Source organism: Papilio machaon, chromosome 4, assembly GCF_912999745.1.
Source record: "Papilio machaon chromosome 4, ilPapMach1.1, whole genome shotgun sequence".
NCBI classification, from domain to species: Eukaryota; Metazoa; Arthropoda; class Insecta; order Lepidoptera; family Papilionidae; genus Papilio; species Papilio machaon.
In genome coordinates, this window is record NC_059989.1 from 8,894,223 (window position 1) to 8,913,312 (window position 19,090).

Here is a 19,090-nt window from a genome sequence, read left to right on the forward strand (position 1 = left end):
TGCCACAAACAATACACTACAAAATGTACTATCTCCTTAGTTGGCGGTGGCCAAAATCTGCCAGTTATATATATTATTGTTAGTGGCGACATCTACTTAAGTTAAATTACTCTTAAACAGTAATAATACTATTGTATTATATTCTAACTTTTAAATGACTTGGTTTAAATAGATGTTTTTTTTCTATTTTTAGTATATTTTTAAAATTAATTTGTTGTTACATCTATATATCTATATATATAAAAGAAAGTTGTGTTAGTTACACCATTTATAACTCAAGAACGGCTGAATCGATTTGACTGAAAATTGGTGGGCAGGTAGCTTAGAACCAGGAATAGGACATAGGATAATTTTTACCCCGTTTTCTTTTCTTTTTTTTTTTATTCCGCGCGGACGGAGTCGCGTGTAAAAGCTAGTTTCTAATGTTTATATTATATATATATATATTTTTAAGGTTTATAATATTTAAGCACTGCCAAATTATTTAATTAGGCATTTGATTATATTTTAGATGTTGCATAATTCTATTGGTAAATATATTAAAGTAACTAATTGTCACTATTGAATTGCAAATCCATCTAGATTTATATAAATAATCTATGTCAGGGATCCCCAAAATATTTTGGACAAGTGACCCCCTTTTCCAAAATGAAGTGTTACCACAGACCCCCATTACCAAATTGCCTACTTTTAAGATCAATTATTATTATTAATTCTGACTTAGGTCTTCTACCCCTTTGGGAATTCCTGATCTATGTAGTCTTAAAGGTAGATATCTTAATATATTTATTTATAATTTTATTAAAATTATAGATTTATTCAATATGTCCACACAGAAGACAGACGTGAAGTGGAAGTAATTCCAGGTTTCGTCTGATGAGTGTGGTGAGGTAGGCCTTATTTTAGTCCTTTTTCCCTTCCCACCTTTTCTTATAAGGAAAGGATGGAAAGGGGAGGTGGATTTGATGGAAGAGATGCATAGGAAGGTTAAATATTATCTTTGTGCATCTCCTTCTTCGTCCATTGAGGGTAGGCAATGCATCTGTAATTTCGAATGTCTATGGGCAGCGGTCGCTTCGCAATTTCGGCGAATTCATGTGGCCGCTTGCTCGTTTGCCACCTTGTAATAGAAAGAAAAAAAAAAATCATACATTATGAAAACAAATAAGGTTTTATTCATGTCCAGTGATGATAATTTTTTATCTATATGCATTTCAATGGAATTAATTAGTATATGAAAATAGGAGAAAAGAAAATATATGGCAACACAGCTCATGAAAATGAAATCTTTAAAAATTAAATTATTTAAACTTTAAATATATAAATATAGAAAACGGTTAAAACATTTACGTATATTTGTCCGGTGTCAACACCAACTAGTTTCGAGCCCATCGGTGGCCTTACATCAGGGTGAGTGGGAATGGTATTATTGGCATCGGACAAATGTACATGAGTGTTTTAGACCTTTTCTATATTAGTTAAATCTTTAAATGTATGATTGAGGTAACCGTTCGTTAATTAACATCTAGATTTTAAAAGGTTATCTATGCGGCATTCCTTTCACCGCGCTTTTCGGGTATATTCAGCGGCGTCTACTCGTATTAACGCGTTTAAACTCTACGGTTCGGTGATGCCCGGATAAATTTCGTTAATTTGCAAATAACTATAAATTCTTCATAGTTTTAAAGATTTATTGAAAATTTAAATCACAATTTCTATTTAAAATAGGTTTTAGATATAAGTATAAAATTAACGCACAAACTTTGGTTCCATATAACTAGAATAAATCGTTTGCACATTTTAGTGCCAACTTTATACAAGTCTTCCACTAGACTGTACCGTGGATGTTGTAATAATAATGTAATTTGGTGTTGATTAGTGAGATTAATTTAAGAAAAGGAATAATGAGCTGGGATAAATAAAAACTTGTAACGAGGTTTTATTTCAAAATGCGTTATAATTAAAAATGTTAACGAAGTGCCGTAATGTTGGTAGATTGCGATCTGATTTTGAGGATTAAATTATGCAAAAACTTTCCTTTAATAGCAGAGTTTTACCTACCATTAAAACTCATATTATGTCCGGAGCCTTATTCGAGGCCTTGTAAACAATATTGAGATGACATAGTCTGTCTTCCGGCCGCCATTTTAGTCGTTGTAGTCCTCTTTACCGCTGAAATATGTTTTACCGCCTTCCGCCAAGTTCACCAGGTGCCGAACGTTGGAGTTCGTTTCATTGGTGTCTCAATAATCTGTAAAAGAGTAACTACCAGGCAGAATTTACTCAAGGCCTCGAATAAGGCTCCGGACATAATATGAGTTTTAATGGTAGGTAAAACTCTGCTATTATGTCCTTCCGCCGTTATTCGAGGCCTTGTAAACAATATTGAGACATTGTTTGTTTTCGCCTGGTGAACAAGACGCCAATGTGATTTATTTATTTATTTATTTATTTTTTTTTTTTTATCTCCCTTTTTTATTTTTTTTTTATTTTTTTATTTTTTTTTTTTTTTTTTTTTTTTTTTTTTTTTTTTCTTTTTTTTTTTTTTTTTTTTTTTTTATTTAATCTATATACATATATATACATTTTTCTTTTTTTTTTTTTTTTTTTTTTTCAGATAAAAGTGTTATACAATAGGCTCAAATAGCGATCCTAATGTAACATTACAATTAGAAGTAATTGAATTTATCTCTTTATTGTAAAACTTTAAGAAGGTGTTTGCTGATCGCCAATTTGCTCTGGCTAATATTGTGTCTATTGGTTCCCTATCTGTCCAACCTCTGGAAGCCACAGCCGATCTTACACTCCCTGGGGTTGCATCAATACCGGCTTCGGATAAAATAGATTTTGCCCATCCTGAAATCATAGTTCTAGAAGCCGCTCTGGGCGGACCTCTAATTGTTATAAATAAATTATTTACTTTTGCCTCCTTACGTCGTTCTGTACTAATTTGGACTAACTTTCTAACCCAAAACACTGGATCTATATTTGTGTTATCTCTGTTGGAGTGCAGTTTCCAACCTGATTGGGAAAATGATACAGAATCAGTCTTAGACCCGTATAAAGGCCAGAATGTTATACAATCTGCCTCCTTGTCATCTATAAAGTTACCATCTGCTACACTAAGGAGAGTTAGGTCGTGTACTCTGCGTCCTGAGCATAATAACAATAACATAGCACATCTTCGTGATACTTCCCACAAACTTTGGATGCTAGGATTATTATTCGACAGCCAAGTGGTTAAGATATTTGCATCCCAAATGTTTGGCCTGGAACGATTCTTTGCATCATTTATGGCTATGGATTTCAATATCTGCCTAACCAAAACATTCGAACTGAGACGGTTACTGTCTTCTGTGTTACATAGCGTCGAAACAACAGACTTATGCACCAAAATAGTTCTATATGCTAACTTCTTCTTAATGTAGAGATCTGCCAGATATTGAGCTAAATCTGAACCCGTCGGACTCGTAGGATTAATACTAGAGTTTTGACACCAACTGAGCCACTGAGTCCACGCAGGTTTGTAAGTATTTATCGTTGATTTTCGCCAACCTGCTCGCAATAACGACTTTTGTTGCGCTGACCAAAGCTCTACTGCCTTAGACCACCCCCACATTTCCATATCTCTAGCGTCATCTTCTGCACTTTTGGAGGGGGGTGGCCTGTTGACATGTCTATCAGCTTGGTTTCTAGTCGGTCCACTGTGAATGGGGGAGCTATTGCACGCGACTTCAGGTCGGCTCTCCAAAACGTTTGCGGCCATCTCGGTGCTACTATTATGTAAGTTCCTATCGCACGATTGAGATGCATTAGCACTTTCGGGATAAGATTCGGCGGGGGAAAGACCCATGCCAGCTTGAATTTCCATTCCCAGGCAAAGGCGTTGTGCCCCCAAGCTTCGTGATCCCTCTGGTCCAAACTCACATATTTTGGTACGACGTGGGCTCGATGTGATGCAAACAGGTCGACTTCTGGAGTGCCCCATTTCCGAAACACAATCTCCGTTAGTTGAGGAAGGAGATGCCACTCGGGTAGAACAGCTTTTCGAGAGAGGCGATCGGCGACATTGTTGTACATTCCAGGGATGTGATGCGGAATCAGGTAAATGTCGAATCTGGCAACTATTCTGAAAATTTTGTAGGTTAAGCTCATCAGCTTCATTGAACGACACCCCCCTTCGTTCCTCAGATATGCTACGACGGATTTGTTGTCGCATTGCAGCAGTACTGATGAATGACTCAGATAAAGGGCAAATCGCTCTAGACACCTTAGAATGGTTAGCATCTCTTTCAAATTCGAATGAACTGGTTCTTCTTCGTTTGTCCAATCGCCTCGCACTTGTACACCATCCAGTTCGGCTCCCCAGCCTACGTCCGCTGCGTCGGTTGTCAGGAAATGGGTCAACAGCGGTGGATGAAGGCGGGCAGACTTGTCGCAGTTTTGATTCCACCACTTTAACTCCTCTATTGCGTGATTGGGGAGAGGAGCACTTCCCTCTAACATTCTTCGCAGCATGCCGTTGCAATGTGTGAGAAGACAACGATAGTTTAGTCTTCCGAGGGGTACCGCTAGTCTGGCAAAGTTCAGGGTCCCCAATAATTTCTGGAGGTCCTTTATTGATGCGTGTTGTTTCCTCAACAACTTTGTAATCATAGTTCTTATGCCTTCTACTTTCTTTGGTGGCAAGCGTTTTGTGTTTTTCCACGTATCCCATTCTAGACCTAAATATTCTATGGACTTCTGAGGACTTAGGATTGATTTTTCGGTATTCACTACCCAGCCCAGCTCCCGTAGGGTCTCGAGTACAACTAGAGTTTGTTTCTCGAGTTTCAACTTGTCCTGACTCGCGACTAAGAAATCGTCTAGGAATACAACTATCCGGATTCCGTGCTGTCGTAAGACTTCCGCAGTCCAGTTTGTTAGAGTCGCAAACGCTTTGGGTGCTGTCGACAGACCGAAAGGTAAAGAGGTCATTTGTAACAATTGTCCTCTGTAAGCTAGTCTTAGGAAACGGCGATGTGAGAGTGCCACAGGTACATGATAATAAGCTTGTGTCAAGTCTATTTTTATTAACCAGTCGTTCGGTTGTAAAAACTCTGGGATTCGATGAACTGAAATCAGTCTGAATTTGGATAGTTTTAGAAACTGATTCAGTCTTTTCAGGTTGAAAATAGGGCGCATAGTGCCGTCGTTTTTCGGGGTTAAAAATAGGGTAGACAGAAAACTGGGCGTTTCGGGGCAAAACTCTAAAATTCCTTCCATCAATAAGTTTCTTATAGTTCGATCCATTTCCCGAGAGGGGGTAGTTTGATAGGAAACTTTGTTGAGGCACGGCAACACAAGAGGCGGACGTGCTTGGAAAGGAATTTTGTATCCCTTTATTATTTTGAGTAGGGGGCTTGGAGCGCCTAATTTCGCCCAAGTTTCCACAAACGTCTGCAATCTGCCCCCTTGAAACGGTTGGGTTATGTCAAAATCTCCTATTGAATTTTGCCCCGCTTCGGGGAGCACTGGTTTGAGTAGCTGGCTTTCTCGTATTAGGGGTGGCTTGAACTGAGGTAAAACGCTGTTGTTTAAATTGGGGTCGAAAAAATCTTTGGGTTCCAGCATAGCCTGGGAACTGATAATTATAAGGAAAAGGTTGTGATGGAGCGTACGAGTGCATTTGAATATATGGCTCAACTCCCTGAGGAGGTTGAGAGCGTGGAGCAAACGGTGCCGTGGGGCGACCGGTCTGTTTATAGTTGCTGGGTCCAGGTTGCGCAGCCCGGGGACCAGATATAACTCTCTTCTCTTGCGCAGAGAAAGAGGGACGTGAAAATATTTTATTAATACCTCCATTGTTCTTTAAAAACTCTGTGAATTCATCTTTACTAAACAAAAAGTCGCTAGACGGAGGTATCTTTTTAAGACACGATTTTAAAAATTTATCTCTTACTAAATTTAAAATTGATTCACGCCTTTGTTCGATTACGTCAGCTCTTCGACCACAAAGTAATTGTAAACAGTCGAGAGAAATCTTTTGGAAATCACCCGAAAAAATGTCTTTAATTTTCATAAGTAAAGTCTCTTTATCGATACTCTCGTTATTGTTTACCCATTGTAACAATTGAGAAACACCTGTTTTTAGAGCATCACTTTGCATAATTATCGCATGAGTAATCGCACCGAATGACCTATCTGTTCCCGCTAATGAGTTTACTTTGTCAAATTGTTTAATCTCGTCATTTACTTCCAGTTCAATGAACCCTGGACGAGAGATGTAAGATTTCTGTATTTCGGAGTACCGCACATTATTCCAATTTTCCGATTTAAAATGTTGTAATGAATTTAAAAGTTCTAAATGGTCTATAGATGTTTTAGGAATCGAAGACTCTTTTACGTTAGTCGTTAAATTAAATTCGAATTCGAGGGGCGACTCGGCAGGAGCCTCGGTAATGGATTGACTTTGAAACATGTCTTGACCGAGAGACGGGTCATCGATGTTCGTAACTACTGGCGGTTGTTGCTGTAGGTCGTACGAGTACCAGTTACGTGGAGGGAACGCCCCGCATGATAAATAATTTTGTATTTGACTTACTTGTTCGGCAAGGTGTTCTAATACCTTACTCTTTTTGTGTTTTCTTCCCTCTCTGCGCGGCGCTTTCCTCTTACGGCTCCTTCGCAGATCTTCGTCGGTGCTTGTAGTTGAGGACGAAGACGCCTGGCCCACATTTTCTTCACTTTCAGACATAATTCCTTTCTTGAAAAGAACGACTATCAAAACGGGACTACAACTTCTAAGACTTATTTAAAACTTTAGTTAGAAAATATACACGAACGCTAGCAGCGTTAGTAGTCTTCGCGGCACGAAAGTCAAGACGCCAATGAAACGAACTCCAACGTTCGGCACCTGGTGAACTTGGCGGAAGGCGGTAAAACATATTTCAGCGGTAAAGAGGACTACAACGACTAAAATGGCGGCCGGAAGACAGACTATGTCATCTCAATATTGTTTACAAGGCCTCGAATAACGGCGAAAGGACATAATAGGTAATTGTGTACTATGTTTACGAAATAAAGACAATTTGTAATAAGGATTTCTAACCAGTTTTAATATATACAGAAATCATTGCTTGTGTTGCCTACTTAAAATAGTTTTTTTTTTGTAAATTAGGGCGAAATGGATAGCAACTAGGTTTTATTGCATAATTTTACTTTAGTTACTATAAATATGTTATGAATGCTCAATTGTGAGATATCTAATTTAAAAAATTGCAATCATTATTGTATTTTGAAAAATAAAATGTTAAAGCCAATTCAGTTGTTTTATTTTACTTTATTGGTATTTTAAACAAAATAACAAAACAAACTTTGATTGCCTTGAAACTAAAATAACAAGCAGAGTTTAAATTTATTGTACTGTGCAAGGCATTTTCTATAACTGCAATACGAGAAAAGAAGACGATTTTACTGTAACAATTTTTTTGCTCAAAAGTTACAATGTATTAAGAAATATTTTACAGAAAATAATACTGTAAACAAACTCGAACTTTAAATAAATCCATGTGAAACACTAAGAAGGCCTTGTTTATTTGTGATACGATATTATATTATCTATGTTTTGTGTTTTGTTTCATAATCAGCTGATCTTTTTGACATCACTTGAAATTTGACGTAATATTACGTCAAATTGTAATAATACTCATACATAACTCATAACCTCGAATCGTAAATATTAAAGTTATTTAGCAAATATCGCGTTGTTTATTCAATGTAATTCATGTTTAATTAATAGATATAGCAATGGCTATATTTAAATAATTATTTTTAATTCTTAATCAAGGAAAAGCGTTAAAAAGTAAGTATAAAATTAATTCAGTATCTCTTTCACATGACTCGATGCTATGATGTAAAAGTAAATATTTCTTACAAGATTTGTCTCCTTCGGGCTGTAATATATCGCTATTCCGACCTCCGGATCTTCTCTCAAAAATGCATTCTCTTCAATGTTGTCGCTCGTAAAAAACAAGTTATGTTGTGATTAGTTAGTTATTGTTAAATAACATCGCGATACGTTTTATAGCAAATATGGATTTTCTCGTGGGAGGCCTTGCGGGCGTTGGCGCAGGCTTTTTCAGTAATCCATTTGATGTGGTGAAAACGCGTATGCAGTTGCAAGGAGAGCTTCGGGCACGCGGACAACATAATGTGTATTATAAAAATGTTCCTCATGCAATTTATACTATTATCAAACATGATGGAGTAGCTTCATTGCAAAAAGGATTGGTACCTGCTCTATGGTTCCAATTGGTTGTCAATGGCGTGCGGTAAGTTTGGTTTTCAAACTATTAAAGCATGATCATTGAGTTGTTGAAGTTGAGTAAAGAAAATTGTTTTGCTTTAAAATTATCATAACATTTTTGGTTTTCTTTTAATCATCAATGGGCATAGACTTCTTGTTAAGCTTAATGCATGTTGTTAACTATCATTGCTGATATGATATAATAAATCTGTTCACAGAATTTGTTATATGAAATGAGAGAAAACTAACTCTAATGAGGAAGTCTACAGGATGTTCCAAGGAACATTCCATCATTCATTTGTTTATGGTAATCCATTATTAATATTTTAAAAAAAACTAAAATATTAAATCATGAAACAAATATAATGTTCTTCCAAAATAAAATTATTTTATTTGATTTTTCATTCACCAATAATCAATCACAACACATTGTCATTTAGCTTTTCATTTATAAACAACTCTAATTTGCATCTCTTTCAATGTTTCCATGAATAAAATAATGCTTGTTTCATTGCATACAATAAATAAGTGGTTAATTTAAAATTATGTTATTTTAGGTTAGGTATATACCAACATGCTGATGATTACGGTTTACTGAGAGATGAAAAGAACAATACGAAATTTATAAATAGTATGTTCTTTGGTTCGTTGGCTGGGATGGTGGGAGCATTCTTCGGTAGTCCGTTGCAACTTGTGAAGACACAATTAATGTCGTTTTCTTCAGAAAAGATAGCTGTGGGAACACAACATGCGCATAGTGGTATGACATATGCAATTATGAAGATATATAGAAAGAATGGCTTATCCGGTTTGTTTAGGGGAGCGCATGGGATGATGATAAGAAATTCTATTGGTTCAGCGTCACAAATTGCGTCCTTTTCTATGTAAGTATTTTTTGTTGACTTGAGTTGTTACTGGAAAAAAAATATATCAAAAGATTTTATTATCTATGTTCATTCAATGTTACTCACAACTTTGTCAATTTGAATTAAAAACATAAAATAAGCAAGTTTCCGTTAGAAGTTCCGTCAAAATCGGTCCAGCCGTTTCAGAAATTACCCAGTACAAAATTGGACTTGAACAAACTTAATTCAGGACATACAAAGTAGCTGTTTTAAGTTTTCTTAAATCTCCGTAAATTATTGAAATTATTTTTCAGGAGCAAAGAATGGATGGACAATAATAATTTATTCCAACAATCAAAATATTTATCAGCGTTTATAGCAGGTAACATTGGGGCCATCATGAAAACTGTTACCCTCACTCCCATGGATGTTATTATGACGCGACTGTACAATCAAGGTACAGTTCTTGTAAAAATTTAAACGACTTAAACCCAACTGAGATATGGTTTACAGTCTATTAACAATTGAGCATATTTTAGTCAACAACTTAAAGATAACACATTCACACAAATTTTGTTATAAAAACTATGAAATTTTACAAATAATATCTATGTACTTTAACATCTTTGTTGTCTAAATAATCAAAAAAAAAAACTATTCCTTAATGACTTCTCTAGTTTTCCTAGTTAATTCTAAAGCCTTATATAGTAATTATTATTGTTTCTTTTGCAGCCGTAGACGCAAATGGTCGTGGTCTTCTTTATTCAGGTATATTGGATTGTGCGCGTAAGATCACCAAGACGGAAGGTCTTTTGGCCTTTTATAAAGGAATAGGTCCATCGTACCTCAGGCAAGCACCACATTCGGTCCTGCTTCTGGTCTTTTGGGACATGTTGAAGGATTTTGAAAAGTATTTAGGCTTGAAGAAATTAAATGCATAACCATAGAGTGATAGATATTTGCTGTGTTTCAAATGAATGCTAACAAATGTAACCAAAGAGTTTACAGGTCACTTTTTACACTATTATACTTCTTTTTCTTTTCGATACCAAATGAGGTTAAATTATTTTATTTATTATTTACACCTAAGTGAAGGATTTGTAGTTTTCAAATTTCTTAGTAACATATTGTTACCACTAATTATATTTGAGCTAGAGCTAGCGTTGCCAGGCGTCCGGATAGAGCTGGACATAGGTAGGCTTTTTTGCGTGTCCGGCCAAAATAAACGGTTTTCTGGCTTTTAGGCAAACTGGCTGGTCTGTCCGGCTAGTAGGTTTGGCGACTTGGCAACCCAAGCTAGAGCTAATATACCACTGTCTCTAAATTAGATAACTAATCTATGTAAAAAATTACCAAATATCTTGTTAATCCTAATGCTTTAACAATATATGGGGACATCAGTGGGCGTAGCATAAATACTTGTGACAATCCAGTGAAATCCCTCTGTTATCTGCTACTTTTAGTGCCTTATTGATTTGTTTATCTATTTTAAAATAGGAATTTTATTAAGTATCATGCATAAAGTTTTTTAAAAATCCAAGATTCCTAGATGTTATTCTGAGTAAGAAACTTAAATCTGAAATTTTTATTAATATATGTAAAGAAATATAAATTTTATGTCTAAGTTGTACCTGACGTATGTAGTTTTATAACCTAGGTTATCTATGCTTACATAGTGTACTATACCATCGTAGTTTGATGTCTCAGTATTATTATTATGTCTTATCATTATATTATGTGTAGTTTATTTACTTAACATATAAGATAAGTCAATCCAAGGCCAAAAACACATTATATAATTCATTATAACAATTCTTACAAGGGACAAAATCTTATATTTCGTATTTCTTTATAAAAATTTTTGTCAACCTTGACCTTGAATTTTTCAACATTTATCTCTTTCGTTCTTTATCCGTAAACAGATAACGATATGTTTTAGTTCTATTTCGACAATGTCAAATTAGCAGTTTTAGAAATTGAACTAGTTGTCGCCGCGGTTTTACTTATAATTATCGTACTTAGAGAACCATTTTTGCCTGTTTACTAATAAATTAATTGTTTCGTATGTTTAAATTAGCTGTTAATTTATAGAGTACAAATATATTCTGAATAATCAATCGCGTTAAGGAAAAATGTACACCAAAAATGTTTTCCAAAGAAAATGTTAAAAGATTGTTGATTATTGTTTGAGGAAAAATAAATTATTTTACGGTAAAACTGTTTATTTTACTTATTTGTTTTACTGACCCAACATTTTATTTTATATTTTAAAATAAATTTTGCAAACTTTCCAATCGGTAATCTCAAATACTGTAGTCATGATCATAAAACAAAAACATATTTTCTTAAACTAAACTGATTCGTAGGGGACAAAAATGGCGGGAAATATGACACGCACAAGCACAAGTAAAGATGGCGTCCTACGTGACGTCACAGACATGGCGATGGGCGGGATATCGGCGATGTTTGCGACACTGTTCACTAATCCTATCGAGGTTGTGAAGACCCGTCTGCAACTGCAGGGAGAGTTGGCGGCGCGCGGGAAACACGCCGTCTTTTATAGGAACGTGCCTCATGGCTTGTTTGTTATTGGGCGCGCTGAGGGCCTGCTAGCCTTGCAGAGCGGATTACCCGCCATGCTAGGATTTCAATTTTGTTTGAATACGTTTAGGTAAGGAGTGTAAAATACTGTTTAATTATTATTTTACTAAGACTAAGACTTTTAAGTAAATGGCAAAGATCGATGTCTTTTCCGCCTCGAACTATCTTCATCGAATAATGAACAACTGGAGACGATATTTTTAATTAAGATGCGATATTTCTTCAAAAGGGTGATCATGTGTGGTGGTACACATTTTGTTTGGCTATACGTATCAGATCCGAGGTCTATGTTGTTAGTAGTTACTAGAAATATATTTCAGATTAGGAGTGTACCGTATATCGGAACGTCGTGGTTTTATTACTGGTACCGATGGTCGGGTGTCAGTGGTGGGTGGTGCGATTGCGGCGGGGCTCGGCGGCGCGCTCGGCTCCATTGCTGGCACGCCGTTCTTTCTCGTCAAGACACGACTGCAAGCGCAGGCCGCTAAAGCCATCGCTGTCGGACATCAGCATACGCACAGCGGAACTTTCAATGCGTTGAAAGATATTTACAGAAGAGAAGGTGTTAAGGGTTAGTCTGCTTGTATGATTTTCAAAATGAAATTAGAAGTTTCTTCACCTACCATTGAAGTCATTCATACCTCTAGGTCTTTTCCGTGGTGTTTACCCTCAAATCCCGCGCGGCGCAGTTGGCAGTAGTTCTCAGATGGTGAGCTTCGCCTACGCCAAGCAATGGCTACGCGATCGCGACATCTGTGCCACCTCGCCGCTCATGCTGTCATTTCTCGGCGCCAATCTCGGCGGGATTGTCATGACCTTTTGTTTGAACCCATTCGACGTGATGGCCACAAGGCTTTCCAATCAACGTAAGTGTTTTTAGTCCCTTTTTGCACTAGAGCGTTTAGCCGCGCGCAATTGTTGTTTCTGTGAGCAAATTACATAATTGTATAAATCGCTTATAGAAACAACGCTTAGTGCAATATTTTTTTTGCATTAAAATAGATTTTACTTTAGTGTTATTTAAATACTTTCGAAGTTTCCAAATAAAGTTTTTCCGTCATTTCTATTTTCAGCCGTGGACAGTAACAACAGAGGTACACTTTATCGTGGTATGTCTGACTGCTTCCTCAAGATGTTGAAGTCTGAGGGAGCAGGGGCCTTCTACAAAGGAGTTGGCGCCAACTATCTGCGTTTGGGCCCCCATACTGTTCTACTGTTGGTCTGTTGGGACCAACTTAAAATATTAGAAGAATTTCTAAGAAGTTGACATATTATGGCCATGTTAAACGTTTTAGAAAGTTGACGAAATATTCCTTGTTATATTAATTTAAATTTAATATTATGTTTTGTAGAGATTATTTGCAGTTTTGTTAAGTAATAAAATAATTGATTGTATTTTATATTGACAAAGAACAATTATTGTTATTAACATTATTAATAAGATAAATTCTGTGTTATTCTATGGTGAAAAAACACATTTTATTTTTATATTAATTTTATTTGGTTATTTGGTATTTGTATCTTTCTTTTTTTATAACATTTTTAAATGTAAGTGAAAATATATAATAAATATATTATTCTTTATTTATTTTGATATAAACTTATGACTACGGTACAAAAAATTAATTGTGATTTATTATTATTTTTAATAGATTTTATATTTTATTAAAGTTGATCATATTTTATATTTTCTTATTTGTGTATTTTTTTGTAAATTATCGCGATTTTCCTGTGCCAAAACACCCTTAAAATATTTTATCTAATTTTGTACAATATTTTTTTCCCAGAGTACACAAACTTTTGTGGATTGTATTTTCTATCCACGTAAAAGTCATCCTGCATAAAGATTTGTTCTACAAAAATTCTACGAAAACCCACCAAATTCATCGTTTATTTTAAAAATAAATACGTTTTTAAATATCTGTTGTCCGGCGCTTAAGTTGGCACGTTGGGCAAAAGATTGCTCGTGTGTCCGACGTGCCAAATCAAATGCCACACCGGGATATGTACTTTGCGAAACTATAGGTGCTATGAGACTGCATAAAAACGGAACGATTCAGCATCTCCCAATAACTTAGTAATCTGTTAATTAAAAAAAAATACCCGCGGTGAAACCTGCTTAAAACAAGTTTAAATGAAAAAGATTTATGTCATTTTGACTTATTAAATTTTCAAGTTGAAAATACACAAAAAATATTTGTTTAAATGATTCACAATTAAACTACAAAAAAAAACAGAAAAAAGGAAAGATGTCTGTTACAAATGCTATGTTCATTTTCGAAGTTGTGGTAGAGAGTGTTAAAAATATGACAAATTCCACAGAATTAGTTATAAGAAGCGATTTTGCTGACATATTTTCATTAGAATTAAAAGATCCTAAGCAAATGCATATAGTCATGCCTGAGCCCCTTCCCTTGCCACCCGAGCCGCCAGGGAAAAAGAAAAAAAAAGAGAAAAAGCCAAAGGGTAAGAAAAAAGGTGCAATGGAGGCACCGCCCCCGGAGCCGGTCATACAATCCGGACAGTCTGTTTTGTTTTCCAGCAGTCCTGAGCTACTCGCGCAGAATATGAAAGCTTGCCCCATGCAAATATCTTTATGGAATAAAGAAGATTATACGACGTGTATAGGATCTGTTTCAATACCATGGGATTCACAGTTTCTTAAGTACTTAGAAATACTTTACAAATGCCAGGATGCACCTCCGGTAACTCTAAATGAAGAATACAATATATTTGAAGAAGGAACAGCTAAATTGATAGCAAAGCTTGGAATCCAAGTTAAACTTTCACACTTAGGTGATAAGGTAACAGCAGCGTTTCGGACACTCTCCGAAGATCCAGTAATAAAAAAAGTACTGTACACCGGTATGAATTCAAAAACGACATCCTATATATGTACGATGAAGACGACAGATGAGGTATTCGAAGAGAACTGCAACAAAGTAGAAAATAATTATATCATAGATAAACCACGTCCTCCACAAATGATTTTCGCCGACTACAAAAATGCACCAGGTGCAAGATTTACCTTCACTGATGGAGATTACTGTTGTATGGGTCACGCAGATAAACCACCAAACTCGCCACATAAGGCGCCAGAAACTTGTCCGGATATAGATTTCATAATAGAATATGTTCGAAAAATTATGACCTCATGTTACGATAATATGAGAATGCTGACTCCTCGTCCGACAATAAAGCCAAGAATAAAAGCTACAGATATTGATAGGCTGTGCTACTGTAAAGAAACCAATTGGCCACAGAACGAACTGTCATCGAGATTTAAAAAAGAAGTGCAAAAAGACCCATGTCCTCTGTGTAGAACGCCTGGTCCTAGGGAAGCAAAGCCCACGGGAAAAGTAGCGGCGACATTTGACATAGCTAATATAAGAGGACCTTGCGGACGGCACGATTGCAAAATAGCCAGAGGTGTTCGAGCCTATATAGAAAACCTTATAGAGGAAGACAACAAAGAAATCAAAATAGAAGACATTATTGGACCTTGCGGAAGCAAAGAATGTACCTTAGCTGAAAAGATTCAACAATTTCTTCGTCAAGAAGGAGTATTTAAAGAGATTAATAATGTGGAAGGTCTTTCTACTCAATGCGCTTGTATAGAGCAAATGCAAAATGCATTTATGACGAAGAAAACACCTAAGCCCAGCGGCAGTGATGACTCTTCTACAAGTGACAGCGAAGGTCCTTGTAAGAAAAAAGGTTGTCCGTTTGGAGATAAACCTAATACGACACAAGTTTATAACGTCTACTACTTTTTTGTAAAATATGATAAAAGTGGAAGTGGAACATCTTCACCCCCAGACACAAGTACCAATAAATCCTCGAAATTCGAGTATTGTACATCGGAATGTCCCAGTATTAAAGCTACAGAGAAAACGTCCTGTTCTAAAAGTGCTTGTACATTTTCATCGACTAAAGACAGTAATCAAAATCCTACGGCGAAAAGTCTCTGCGATTCCTTGAGTCAGACCATACAGCCGAGCCCCGACGACAGCGACGTTATCATGGACTTTGATGAAATTAAAAACCCTTGTTGTGTTAAATCTTGCAATGTGGTTGAAACTGTAAAAGATTTTATAGTGCAAGGAGCCAGAAGTGACAAAAAGGTTTGCATCACTGAAGATCCCTGTTACTGCGATTGTACATGCAATTTTAACTTTTCTAATAAAACCACTTATTGTGCTGTTTGCGGGGGCTATGAATGCATAGGAGAAGATGTAAAACAGTTGCCCGAATTTCTTAAGCCTCATCCATGTCCTGTTTATAATAAGCTTTACGACAAGCACTACATAAAAGTACCAAGTCCGTGGCCCGACGCGGACGCTCCGAAAGCACAGGATACTTTGAGCATAAAAAGCACTAAGGGCGGAGAGTCCAAAACCTCAGAAAAGAAAATGCATGGCACAAAATCAGGCATACATGAGTCTAAATCGGATCAGATAGGCTCTGACAGATCTTTTAGAAGCTCACATAAGATGAAATCAAGCAATGCGTTAACAAAATCTAAAGCAAAGAAAAAGAAAGAAGAAGAGAAATCAAAGAAAATAGTTCCTAAAATTGAGAAACAACGTAAGTATTATGTAATTTTTTTTTAATGTTATGTTCACTTAGAATGTCTGCCTACGACATAACATAATAATAATAATAATTTCGCTAATATTATAAATGCTAATGTTTAGATGTATGGATGTTTGTTTGAAGGTATCTACGGAATCGCTCAACGGATCTTGATGAAAAATGGCCACATATAGACCACAGTCTGGAAGAACACGTAGGCTACTTATTACGTTTTTTTTCTAAATTACGCGCGGATGGAGTCGCGGGCGACTCCCAGTAAATATATATTTTGTTACGATAGTCCTAATATAATGATGTACCACAAAAATGTAAAATATTTTTGCAGCTTCACCTGTTGAGAAACCGCCAGAGGTGAAATACCCCTTTCCACCTGTTCCCAAAAATATGGGCTGGCTTTGGACAGCCGAAGATGTTCCAGGTTTAAAGGTTACCACTTTTACTTATTTAATCTTTTTACTCTAGCTATATTCTAGTTTTTTTCCATCGACCTTGAATTAATAATAGTGGTTTGGTGTGATATTAAAATATATTTGTTAAATTCGTCAAAACGACTTACTTTGCCGATTCTTTTTTTTTTCAATTCTAACTGACGTGACGTTAATACAAAGTATATACGTAGTAAGTTAAGTTTTAACGATGATGATTCCGTCTTATTTTTTTTTAATATGTTACCATGAGTGTTTCTCTCACGATCATTCTTATTTGATTTTATTTTGTTGTGTTTTGGTTGTTGCGTCATGATGCTTATTTTTCTTTTTTTTTGTGGTGAGTTTTGTTTTTAATTATTTTGTCGTCTATCACTATTTATGAAATAAACTATATTGAAAATAATATAATAATGGTGTTCATTTTTCAGGATACAAGAAAAATGTGGTTCACCAAGTATTTGAAAAATACATCATAAAAACATTGTAAAATAAATATTACTGTAATAATAAAAATTATATTCCTCATATTGTGTTTTATTGTTTAAATTATTTTAAAGATAATTACTTTTATTTTTCATTACATAAATATAATTTCTCTTTTTTTAACAGTTTCGACCGAAATGGAGGCCCGGTGCAGCGAACAAGATACTGGTGCGACGTTACAGAGCAATTAGAGAAGGTGTTGATATTATAGCGAAAAAAAAGAGAGCCTTAATGCAAAGAAAAAAGAAAATGGAAATGAAACCGACTCTAGTAGTAAAAAAGAAGAATGGAGACTACACGGTACAGATGGAAGTTTTCAAAAAATACTCAAAAGAGCGTCTGATATTTCAATATCCCTATGATGAAAAACCACCAGTAATATACACAATAGGAAAAACTGAGGAAGAAAAAGCTAAGATTCAAAAACAGAGGGAACGAAGAGAACGTCGAGAAACGAGACGAAAATGTCGCCTCCTTCAGTCTACGTTCCGTAACAGATGTCAAGAAATTTGTTTAAAAGCATATAATCAAGCTATTGGGTTATTACCATTGCCGGAACCCAATAATCCTGAATGCCCTTGTTACACCGACGCGGGAAAACCTCTCTCACCCCAAATAGACTCGTGTTCCTGCTCTGACGAAGGAAGTATAACTAGTAGTGATACTGATAACGACGATTGGGTCATTGAATTTACTCCTCCACTTGCTCGTTGGGATCCTAAGGTAAAACATCCCCCAGTGCTTATGGACAATGACAGTCAATACAGTTATTTAGATTATAAAGTTAAATTACTTGATAAAAATGGAAATCCGGTACCAAGATTTTTCAAGGGTCCTGATGGAAAGCAGGAATGCAGTGATCTCGGTGGGTTTTGGGGCCCTAAGCACGTTTGGCTGGAGATTAATAAAGACGGTTACATAGGACCCGATAATAGGTGGGTGCCAATGAATTTTACCGGTCCCGATGGTATGTTTTATTCATCTGAAGAAGGAGTTTTCACTGACAACACAGGTCGCACTTTAAGGATCGGAATTGACGGTTACATCGAAAAAGATGGTAAATGGGCGTGGTATTCCAGCAGGAAATTAGCAAAGAGTGTAAAATCTAAAACAATGTCGACCACCGAGACCGCAAGCTCTAAAATAGCAAAAGATAAATTAGAAAGCAAAAAACACAATAAAGCAAATCCTGAGCCTGCGACAAAACCTAATTCAACAAAAGCTACTGAAAAGAAAGTAGCAAGCAGTGCTATGGCAAAAGGTGGAAAAGAGAAACCTAAAAAAGTTGGTATTCGTGGGAAAGTAAATAACCCTGTTGTAATGAGCGTTTCTGTCGATCGTGTTCAAAGAAAACTGATGCAGCAAGATGATGTTGGATATGCTATGGATCAAGCTAGGTTGGAGAGATACAATGAGATAATGGAACAGATTTATAACGAAGGATTAGAGCTTAGGTTGCCGTCGAAAACAAATAGAGCATGTAATACTTCAAAAAAGAGATTAAGTCCTTTGAGGATTCCAAATAAAATGGTTCAGAGAACTCGATCCGTCAGGTCTATCGGCAATGGTGAAAGTGTTACTACAACAGGATCTGAATATCGTTATGCTAAATAAATATGTTTATGCTCCAATAGTACGGATTTTTTTTAGTAGTAACTAGTTTACTAGTTACTACTTATCCATATTAAATGTACTGTCTGTTTGTAAAATAGAAAAAAAATCTTACATATCATGCATATCATATTTGCGTAGCTGATAATGGAAAAATCAATTTTTAAAACTTATCTTTCTGCTGTTTGTTTATCCGCATGGCGGTGTTGCACGTTGTTTCGGGTAATCACCGGAATGGT

At 35.9% G+C, this 19,090-nt stretch overlaps 3 protein-coding genes across 3 annotated transcripts; all 3 read left to right on the forward strand.

The window, feature by feature from the left end:
- Positions 1-7,616: 7,616 nt before the first annotated feature.
- On the forward strand, positions 7,617-13,069 carry LOC106720753 (solute carrier family 25 member 35). The gene is made up of 5 exons (XM_014515519.2): positions 7,617-7,843; positions 11,499-11,803; positions 12,054-12,304; positions 12,381-12,599; positions 12,807-13,069. Exons 2-5 carry the CDS (start codon positions 11,508-11,510, stop codon positions 12,998-13,000), a joined length of 960 nt encoding a protein of 319 aa, XP_014371005.2. The 5' UTR covers positions 7,617-7,843; positions 11,499-11,507; the 3' UTR covers positions 13,001-13,069.
- LOC123720918 (solute carrier family 25 member 35-like) lies at positions 7,934-10,139 on the forward strand. Its single transcript, XM_014515518.2, has 4 exons — positions 7,934-8,312; positions 8,845-9,171; positions 9,447-9,589; positions 9,865-10,139. The coding sequence occupies exons 1-4, from the start codon at positions 8,074-8,076 to the stop codon at positions 10,071-10,073; spliced, it is 918 nt and encodes a 305-aa protein (XP_014371004.2). The 5' UTR covers positions 7,934-8,073; the 3' UTR covers positions 10,074-10,139.
- Positions 13,070-13,966: 897 nt separating the features above from the next.
- LOC106720618 lies at positions 13,967-18,854 on the forward strand. The gene is made up of 3 exons (XM_014515336.2): positions 13,967-16,320; positions 16,655-16,755; positions 17,367-18,854. Exons 1-3 carry the CDS (start codon positions 13,983-13,985, stop codon positions 18,852-18,854), a joined length of 3,927 nt encoding a protein of 1,308 aa, XP_014370822.2. The 5' UTR covers positions 13,967-13,982.
- The last annotated feature ends 236 nt before the right edge of the window (positions 18,855-19,090 follow it).

What these genes read in the sequence shown, in the direction of transcription:
- LOC106720753 (XM_014515519.2), top strand. Translation starts at nt 11,508, where the DNA reads ATGGCGGGAAATATGACACGCACAAGCACAAGTAAAGATGGCGTCCTA. An exon ending in TTTTGTTTGAATACGTTTAG is followed by an intron (nt 11,804 to 12,053) that starts GTAAGGAGTGTA and finishes AATATATTTCAG; the next exon opens with ATTAGGAGTGTACCGTATAT. An exon ending in CACAAGGCTTTCCAATCAAC is followed by an intron (nt 12,600 to 12,806) that starts GTAAGTGTTTTT and finishes TTCTATTTTCAG; the next exon opens with CCGTGGACAGTAACAACAGA.
- LOC106720618 (XM_014515336.2), top strand. Translation starts at nt 13,983, where the DNA reads ATGTCTGTTACAAATGCTATGTTCATTTTCGAAGTTGTGGTAGAGAGT. An exon ending in TCCTAAAATTGAGAAACAAC is followed by an intron (nt 16,321 to 16,654) that starts GTAAGTATTATG and finishes ATATTTTTGCAG; the next exon opens with CTTCACCTGTTGAGAAACCG. An exon ending in AAGATGTTCCAGGTTTAAAG is followed by an intron (nt 16,756 to 17,366) that starts GTTACCACTTTT and finishes TTTTTTTAACAG; the next exon opens with TTTCGACCGAAATGGAGGCC.
- LOC123720918 (XM_014515518.2), top strand. Translation starts at nt 8,074, where the DNA reads ATGGATTTTCTCGTGGGAGGCCTTGCGGGCGTTGGCGCAGGCTTTTTC. An exon ending in TTGGTTGTCAATGGCGTGCG is followed by an intron (nt 8,313 to 8,844) that starts GTAAGTTTGGTT and finishes ATGTTATTTTAG; the next exon opens with GTTAGGTATATACCAACATG. An exon ending in GACGCGACTGTACAATCAAG is followed by an intron (nt 9,590 to 9,864) that starts GTACAGTTCTTG and finishes TTTCTTTTGCAG; the next exon opens with CCGTAGACGCAAATGGTCGT.